General features: G+C 52.6%; 1 protein-coding gene across 1 annotated transcript; it reads left to right on the top strand.

Moving 5' to 3' along the window:
* The first annotated feature begins 575 nt into the window (after nucleotides 1-575).
* On the top strand, nucleotides 576-7,124 carry KRT2 (keratin 2). Its single transcript, XM_047065681.1, has 9 exons — nucleotides 576-1,190; nucleotides 2,183-2,397; nucleotides 2,744-2,804; nucleotides 3,044-3,139; nucleotides 3,811-3,975; nucleotides 4,276-4,401; nucleotides 5,212-5,432; nucleotides 6,625-6,659; nucleotides 6,754-7,124. Exons 1-9 carry the CDS (start codon nucleotides 576-578, stop codon nucleotides 7,122-7,124), a joined length of 1,905 nt encoding a protein of 634 aa, XP_046921637.1.
* The last annotated feature ends 1,886 nt before the right edge of the window (nucleotides 7,125-9,010 follow it).

Below are 9,010 nucleotides of genomic sequence, written 5' to 3'. Positions count from 1 at the left end.
TATGTATAGTTCTTCGCGTTACATTTGTACTCTACAAAAGCACTGGTTGAAACTCTTCCTGGAGCAGAGGGAAAAGCGAGGGCTCGAAGGCTGCTATTGAGGGGCCCCTTCAGTCTCTAAATCTGTCACCTCTTTCATCAGCCTCACTGGGTGGCAAGCCTGCACAGGCCCAGTGGCAGTTGCCCTCCCTTGGGTTGGTCCAGAGCAGGGAACAGCATTCTGCAGAAGGTCTCTTTTCAGATTGAGAAACCCACATCCTGATCTCCTCTTTTGATGATTTCACAAAAATCGAATTGCATGACAGATGCCCAGATAAACAGGAGAAGTTTGCAGTCGAAGCAGGTTTTGGGATGGAGCTGATTAGTAGATTTTTAATGGCTATTAGCTTGATAATAGTAACCAGGCGTAGCTTCCAGGCAGACCAAACCCGTGCATCAGTCTGCCCACGCCCATGCACATCAATACCTCATTGGCAGGTATAAAAGGGGGCCCTGACAGTCTCCCAGTAGCAGAGCGGAGTCTCCAGCCTTAACTCGTCTGGGAACCTTCACTTTCCCTCACTGGGCTAAGGCATCATGAGTTGTCAGATCTCGTGCAAATCTCGAAGAGGAGGAGGAGGTGGAGGAAGATTCCGGGGCTTCAGCAGTGGCTCAGCCGTGGTCTCCGGTGGGAGCCGGAGATCAGCCACTAGCTTCTCCTGCTTGAGCCGCCATGGCGGTGGCGGAGGGGGCTTCGGTGGAGGCGGCTTTGGCAGTCGGAGCCTTGTTGGTCTTGGAGGCACCAAGAGCATCTCCATTAGTGTGGCTGGAGGAGGTGGAAGCTTCGGCTCCGGTGGTGGATTTGGTGGCAGAGGAGGTGGCTTTGGAGGCGGCAGCGGCTTTGGAGGCGGCGGTGGCTTTGGTGGCGGCAGTGGCTTTGGTGGAGGCAGCGGCTTTGGAGGCGGCGGTTTCGGTGGAGGCGGCTTCGGCGGCGGCCGCTTTGGAGGTGGCGGTGGCTTTGGAGGTTTTGGGGGTCCTGGTGGCATGGGGCCTGGAGGATTCCCTGGTGGAGGCATCCACGAAGTCTCTGTCAACCAGAGCCTCCTGCAGCCTCTCAACGTGAAAGTTGACCCAGAGATCCAGAATGTGAAGTCTCGGGAGCGGGAGCAGATCAAAACTCTCAACAACAAATTTGCCTCTTTCATTGACAAGGTGAGTCATGAGAAGCTGGCTCTCTCTTGATGCTCAGGATGCCCTACTTCCACTTCTACCTGACGAGCCAACGGCACAGATTCATTTCTTCCAGGAGCCATTGGTGTAGTCAAACTAGCCTGGTGTATTTCCCAAATGGGCAACGTGCGGGCTTCATGGGCCACATCTTCTGAGACAGTCTGCAGTTAGGAATTATTTACATCCTTGGCTTTATGGCTTCAGCCCAAATAAGTAATATTTATGGAAAATTCTGAAAATCGTGGAAACACTGATAGAGGCCAGTAAAATGGACTGAGAAGTTCAGGCCACGTGCCAGCCGATTTTGGAAGGGATTGGTAAGACGTCTTCTGAGATAGTCTTTCCTTCCCGAAAAGCTATTAGTCCATTATGTTCTGGGAAGCTGCACCCGAAACATCTGTTTGGGGATGAGAGAGATTCCTGCCTTTAAGAGAAGCATTCTCAGTTTTGTGACCCAGAAAGTCTTTATTGGTGTCACTTTTGAGCATTACAGGGTTTTGCCCTATTTCAAGGCAGATGAACTTGCCTAAGAAATTTATGAGGCTTGTAAAAATCAGACCAAGGAGCCCTGCCCTCTGGTGCTCTCACACTCAGCACCTTTAGGATCAATGCCAGGGGATGCCTATTTTTGGTTTGCCCAGGACCTTATGGGACTTTTGCCGGAAATTCAACTAGGATGGGAGAGAGAAATGGCCTGGAGTCTTGGGAGCAGCCACAAACAAAACAGTGGGCGGTGAAGTAGGAAAAAGAGTTCTCTGCGTGGAAAGTGCCAGCTATAACATTAGGAGTCTGTAGAACCTTCCAAGTGTGGAGGCAGGGAGCTCAAGCCGGATCCAGCATCCGGCTAGTGAGCACAAAGCTGTGGAAACTTCTCTAAGTCCCAAAGCAGTATCAGAACGGACTCTGGCAAGTGTGGCCCGCTGGGGGGAAGGGTGATCCAGAGCTCATGTGCTCTCCTTCTGGTCACCCTGTAGGTGCGGTTCCTGGAGCAGCAGAACCAGGTACTGCAGACCAAATGGGAGCTGCTACAGCAAATGGACGTCAGCACCCGCACCACCAACCTGGAGCCCATCTTTCAAACGTACATTGCCAAACTGAAGAAATATGTGGATACGCTCTCTGCAGAGAGAACATCACAAGATTCAGAGCTGAACAACATGCAGGATCTTGTTGAGGATTTTAAGAAGAAGTAGGTGGCAAACACCGAATGGAGATCAATATTGATCATAGCTGTCCAGTCATCCCCCAGGAGGCCACGCCTCTCCCCACTGCATTTGTGGGGTCGATTCGTGTGTCGATCATTTGTGAGGAAGACATGTAGGGCTTTAGAGATCGTGACTTTCCCCCCATGTTTGCAAGTTAATTTGTAGAAGAGCACCCTTATTTGGGACATCATAGTTACAATTTAGATCGTTAAAAGAGTGTTTAATATTCTCAGAGAATGGAGAATTCAGGGTGGGTCCAGTCGGAAAAGAGAAAGAGAAAAGTAAACAAGCTGGAACTAATCTAACAGCCGTGTCCCCGGGTCCCCACAGGTACGAGGATGAAATCAACAAGCGCACAGCTGCTGAGAATGATTTTGTGACACTTAAAAAGGTGAGCCAGAGCATGTCATGGCTGGGTGGGAATGAGGGGGCTTCGGAAGCCCGCTGGGTCCAAGCAGACAGGCTGGAGAACAAATGGGCTCCCGTGGAGACAAGACTCATCTGAGGTGCCTGGGATGTGGGAGAGCAGTTAGCAGGGACTGGGTAGAAGAGAGGGTCAGAGAGACGGAGTGGGGCCCGCACACTGAGCAGGGCATGAGTTTCACCAGAGGCCCCTCACATTTTCTGCAGGACGTGGACAATGTCTACATGACCAAGGTGGAGCTGCAGGCCAAGACAGATGTGCTGAATCAGGAGCTTGAGTTCATGAAATTCCTTTTTGATGCGGTAAGGAGGCTGCTCCTGGAGACACCCTGGCTTCCCACCCTTCCCACCAAGGAAGCCCTTCCCAATTTGTGAAAAGGTGGGATGAGTGGGGTCTGTGGACTGGCTGACTTCAACCTGCCATCATTGCAAGCCACTAAGGAGGTTTCGGTGACGTAGGTCTTGGAAGAGAGGAGCTTTCTCCTCTGATGTCACAAGAAGTAAGGCTCAGGAAACAGAGGACAACTTCCCTCACTCCATTCCTCAAGTGTCCAGCTCCCCTTAGGAAGAGATCTATCCTGTCCCCATCCCTACGTCTAACGTACTTCAGAGATCAAAATGCAGCAGACCTTCCCTCCCTGCCCAGGTGCACACATACCTTCTGAAACAGGAAGTAAAATTTAAGACATTTATCATCCACAGGCTTCCTTCTGGGGGCATCAAACTTATCAAAATTGCGTAAGTGATCAGAGCTATAAACGAGGAGGCTCACAAATGCCGACTCCCATAATTCTCTGGTCACCCTCGGCAGAAGCCTGGGATTGGTGTCTATGTTTGCTTTAATCTCACCCAGTGTATCCCACCCAGCTCAGTCTGAGAACCCATATGTCCTCAACACCGGGGAGGGGAATGTCTCCTCACCGCCTTTGGCTGTGGGCAGGGAAGCCATGGCCAGACCTCCCCGTGTGTTGCAGGAGCTGTCCCAGATGCAGCAGAGTATCACCGACACCAGCGTTGTCCTGTCCATGGACAACAACCGCAGCCTGGACCTGGACAGCATCATCTCCGAGGTCCGTGCCCAGTATGAGGAGATCGCCCAGAAGAGCAAGGCGGAGGCCGAGGCCCTGTACCACAGCAAGGCAAGTGCAAGGAGAGCACAGAGAGCCTCAGCTCTGTCCAACAAGCTGGGCTTCACCCCGGCCGGAACGTGTCCCGTGAGATTACTGGTGCTTTTGTCTAATGGAAGTTGGGCATCATTCCCAAGCAAGTGTCCATAGTGCCTCAACTGCCCTCAACTGACAACGGCACCAAGTCCTTGAGGGGACGTGAGACGGTCCCCCACCTCCCACAAATGCAGCTTGGTTGACCCAGCCTGCATCAGACTTACCTTGGCTTGGGCCACGCTTCCTCCACGCTGCCACTGCCCTCTTCCCATACAGTACGAGGAGCTCCAGATTACTGCAGGGAAACACGGAGACAGCCTGAAGGAGGTCAAGATGGAGATCAGTGAGCTGAACCGCATGATCCAGAGGCTGCAAGGGGAGATCGCCCATGTGAAGAAGCAGGTGGGCGTGACCCCCAAGGCTGTGCGGCTCTGGGGGTCAAGTGAGGTTCGGGTGGGTGGGAGGTTGTGTATGGGTGAGTGTGTGTGACTGCGTGTGTGTGAGAGAGAGGAGAAACTGAGGAATTCGGATCTAGCATATGTCGATCCCAACCACCTTGAGTGTAACAAAATTTAAGGCTGATCACAATTTTTACGGTGGTATAAGAGACATTCCAAAGTGAGGATTAGTGCAGGGAAAGAATTGTGCTACCTTTTGGATTGCTTCCATGAGCGGAAGGGAGTGATAATAAATAAGGCAAGAAGTCATCTGGCCGGTGGCAGGGGGGTGGGGGTGGCAGACAGAGCCTGCCCTCCATGCTTGGCACTGTCCTGAAACACCAGTGGCGGTGCGGTGGTGGGGCAGCAGCCGCGGCAGGGAGCTGGCCGGGGGATGGATGGTGGCTTGGGAGAGATAATGTGGGGCAGAGAATGGACTCCAGAGGCAGCAGGGGCTCTGTGAAGTTGTCCACATGGGATGTTTTCATTTGCGACTATAGACTGGGACAGTGCCTCTGGCCCTGTGCTGTGAAGTAAGGGTCATTATGGGCAACGCATCAGGGTCCAGTCAGAGGCAGCTGGAAGGCGGTGCCCCAGAGATGGCAGCAAGTCTCAGCATCCTTGTTTGCGACTTGCGTCAACTCCAGGGGGACCCAACACTTCCGGGGCCAGTGAGTCTGGCTTCTCACACCCTAAACACATCTGCTCCCCTCCCCCTCTGCCAGGCAGACTCAGCTCTCCAGACTAACAGAAACCTTTTCTCCTTCTCTCCCAGTGTAAGAGTGTGCAAGAAGCCATTGCGGATGCGGAGCAGAAAGGAGAGCATGCCCTCAAAGATGCTCAGGGCAAGCTCTCTGACCTTGAGGACGCCCTGCAGCAGGCCAAGGAGGACCTGGCCCGGCTGCTGAAGGATTACCAGGAGCTGATGAACGTGAAGCTGGCCCTGGACGTGGAGATCGCCACCTACCGCAAGCTGCTGGAGGGCGAGGAGTGCAGGTGGGGACACTTGGGAAGCAGGAGGGTCACGTGGTCCACCCTCCCCTCTCTCCTAGAACCGGGGCTGGAGGCAAAGGCAGGGAAAGCAGGGGTGGGGCAGGACCTCTGACAGGTGAGAGCTGATGTCACCACATTCCCCAAGCAGCCATTCAGGACCCAAAGCATTAACGTACAGTTGTAGATTTATCAATATGGCATGACTAACAAGTCAGATTAAATTACACCCAGTAAGTGAAATTAAATCAAAGTAGATTAAGCAGTACATTAATCTTGGTCTTTTCTGAAAGAGAAACTAAAATGCTGTGAAATGACGTTGGTCCTAGAGAGTACGAGACGTTGGTTTATGGGTCTGCCGGGTGGATGGCCTTGTCTGCCTCCACCTTGCGACCCAGAACAGGGGGATCACGTGTTGGACCATGCTGACTGGCTGACAGCTCCCCTGCAGCAGGTGCCAGACCCGGTTCTTTGCAGATTTCTGGAGTGACAGACTGAACCCTTTGCTAACCCGCCAAAGGGAACGTTTCTTCCTCTGTTTGACGACGCTGTCTGAGCCCTCTGTGTCACCAGCATCCCCAGTGGTTTTATTTGGCTGAAGCAGCTGGAAGGGGACAAGCTACCCCAGGCCAGCCAGCAGCAAGCCAGTATGATGGGGAAGGAGCCGCTTTGCTCAGGGTGTTGCTCTGGACTCATCTTCGAGGCCATGCCCTGCAGGAAGAAGTGGGACAGATTTCAGACAAAGCAGAGGAAGGCGGAGCAGGAGGGGAGAATAGGGAGGCTGTACAGGGTTACAGTTCTTTCCCAGTTGAATGTTCACAGTGCAGCCTTGTTTCAAAATTTCTAGCATGGTTGGGATTCTGAATAGCGGACTCCCTCAGATGGATTTAAATACAAACATGGGTTGCAAATCAGAAGGGAATTTGCTTTCTTTAAAAAAATTCTTTTTTAATATTTGTTTATTTTTGAGACACACACACACACACACACAGAGCGTGAGTGAGGGAGAGGGAGAGAGAGAGGGAGACACAGAATCAGAAGCGGGCTCCAGGCTCCGAGCTGTTAGCACAGAGCCCGACGCGGGGCTCGAACTCACAAACCATGAGATCATGACCTGAGCCGAAGTCAGACGCTTCACGGACTGAGCCACCCAGAACCCAAGGGCTCTGCCATAAGCTATTTTCTCTCTTTCTGACAGGATGTCTGGAGACCTCAGTAGCAACGTGACTGTGTGTAAGTAGTGGGGGTGTTCCTGCCCTGTGGGTGGTGTGTCGGGAGGATGCCGAGGCACTCATACTCTCCACGGGGATGCCATCTCTCCCCGCAGCTGTGACAAGCAGCACCGTGTCTTCGAGCATGACATCTAAGGCCGGCTTTGGCTCTGGAGGCAGAGGATCTGGTTCTAGAGGAGGAGGATACAGCTCTGGAAGTGGCAGTTACAGCTCTGGAGGCAGAGGATCAAGCTCCCGAGGGGGCAGTGGAGGGGGCAGTGGAGGGGGCTATGGCTCTGGAGGGGGCTCCAGAGGCGGATCCAGCTCTGGAGGGGGCTATGGCTCTGGAGGGGGCTCCAGAGGCGGATCCAGCTCTGGAGGGGGCTATGGCTCTGGAGGCGGCTCCAGAGGGGGCTCCGGCTCTGAAAAGGGTGGTTCTGGCTCAGGTGAAGGTTACAGTTCCAGTGTGACCTTCTCTTTTAGATAAAGATGGAGTCCTACTCTCGATTCTGCCGCTTTAGAATGTAGAAGCCTGTCTCTGTACATCCCATTGGCAGCAAATCAAACCTTGTCCTCCACCCCTGATGACATTTTGGGGGAAAGGGTTGCTCACATATGGTTTTTGAAATATCTTCTCTCCGAACCAGTTGATTGGAGCCAGTGACACCCTCTGCCCCCCGCCACCACTCCCCCCCCCCCCCGGGAAGAAACTGCATCGCCCAGGCTTGTACTTCCAGCCATACCCCCTTGCCTGGCCCCTCCTTGCATTGCCCCTTTGGTGGTCCTCCTCCTGAGGATTACTCTGTTGAAGGCCCCATCTCAAAGCCTGTGTCTTTCTCGTGGGCCTGCCCCCCAGGGAAACATGTTTCTGTGTATATAGCCCGCCTTATTGGCTTTGCATCTAAAGTGCTGTGGTCTTGGTGTCTAAACAATAAACTTCATCTGCAATTTATAACATGTGATGTGCGTTTAATGTCAAGCCTTGGCAGAAATGGGCAGTCAGGAGCTGTTATTACTCATTGCTGTCTAATTTAAGACACCAGAAAAGGGAGAGATTGGGAAATATATAAAAGCGAAGCTTCCTGGGGCAGGGACATATGGCCCTGAGGCAGTGTGGCTGGGAGAAGCCAAGGGCAGTGTATTTTCTTTTTTTTCTGGAAGTCTTGAAGAACAGAGACTGGAGGGGCTAGCCCTGGAGTCAGGGTGTGGATATGACGTTCTTAGAAAAGTATTTGTGAGATCTGGGGACTGGGATATTGCCAGGAGGGTGACAGGGGGATTTGTGGAAAATTCTCTTCCCCAGAAAAAGCCACTCTTCTTAAAAGCATTTTCCCACAGATGCCACCCCCACCCCCCACCTTCTGACAAGAGTTCTGAGCTGATGTCCCTGCTCCTCAGGACAAATCAGCTGGCCCCCCTGAGTTCCAGCCAGGCTGTCTGCAGCTCTAAGCTTCCAAGGCGGAATTAGTATTTTCTTAGCTCAACCTAGGTCACTGGGTGCTCTACGTACCCAGTACCCAGACCTAAGTACCCAGTGGGAGTTCTCAACAAAGGCTGAAGGAGAGGACCTGGGGAAGTCTCTGGAGGACTATAAAGTGATCTCCAAAACAAAAAACTGCTTTTTTTCACAGAACATTTCTCCACTACCACCAGAGAAGTTCTCCAACGCATTCAGCAGATAATGGGCCCTTTTGTTCCCCCTTCCCCCTTGCCCCCAACCATGCAATAGCCCTCTGGGAGCCCCTCCCCCTCGACACCCCAATCAGGGCAGCCTTCTCCTGTGGTCATGGAGACGATTTCAGCCTCTTCCCCACAAAGGCCTTGTCATCTGACTGCAGCTTCCTGGGAACTCAGGAAGGGCTGGGCTCTTGGGGTTGGTATTAGACTAGTCAGAGTTGCCCAAATGGGAGTTGGGGTCTTTGATTGGGTCAGGTCGAGATATATGTGTGGGTATTCAGATGTAGCAGATGTGTCGTAAAATAGCTCAAATAAAAAAAAATCCTGGGGGGATTCTTTTCTTTCTCATTTTACTTTAGCTCCAAAACCTTGGTGAGGCCTTGGTTGAGTCTGTGAGACTCTTCCGCAACCCTAGAGGCTGTCGAGATGGCTTTGAACAACGTAGGGGAGGCGTTAATAGAGAATAGATGTTTTTTCCTGATCCCAGACCAGCTGGCCCCAGGTTGGAGGGTACGAGACAGGAAGAGGTCTGAAGGCTGAAGGGGGCAAGGTGATAATACATGAAGATGGCCAGTCATGGCTGATGTGCTGCTCAGAGATGGACCCTGAGAGCTCCCGGAGCTTGGTTAGGTGGGAGAGGTCTGTGGAGGTGAGGGTGCCTACTAAGAAGGAGAAATGTGGGGGCCTAGCTGTTTT

The sequence above is a fragment of the Lynx rufus genome, unplaced genomic scaffold (genome assembly GCF_022079265.1).
Source record: "Lynx rufus isolate CCGP_SWC_20201006 ecotype Redwood Valley unplaced genomic scaffold, mLynRuf1.p SCAF_7, whole genome shotgun sequence".
Classification (NCBI taxonomy): domain Eukaryota; kingdom Metazoa; phylum Chordata; class Mammalia; order Carnivora; family Felidae; genus Lynx; species Lynx rufus.
This window is presented reverse-complemented; position numbering and strand designations above follow the sequence as displayed.

What these genes read in the sequence shown, in the direction of transcription:
- KRT2 (XM_047065681.1), top strand. Translation starts at nt 576, where the DNA reads ATGAGTTGTCAGATCTCGTGCAAATCTCGAAGAGGAGGAGGAGGTGGA. An exon ending in TGAAATTCCTTTTTGATGCG is followed by an intron (nt 3,140 to 3,810) that starts GTAAGGAGGCTG and finishes CGTGTGTTGCAG; the next exon opens with GAGCTGTCCCAGATGCAGCA. An exon ending in TCGCCCATGTGAAGAAGCAG is followed by an intron (nt 4,402 to 5,211) that starts GTGGGCGTGACC and finishes CTTCTCTCCCAG; the next exon opens with TGTAAGAGTGTGCAAGAAGC.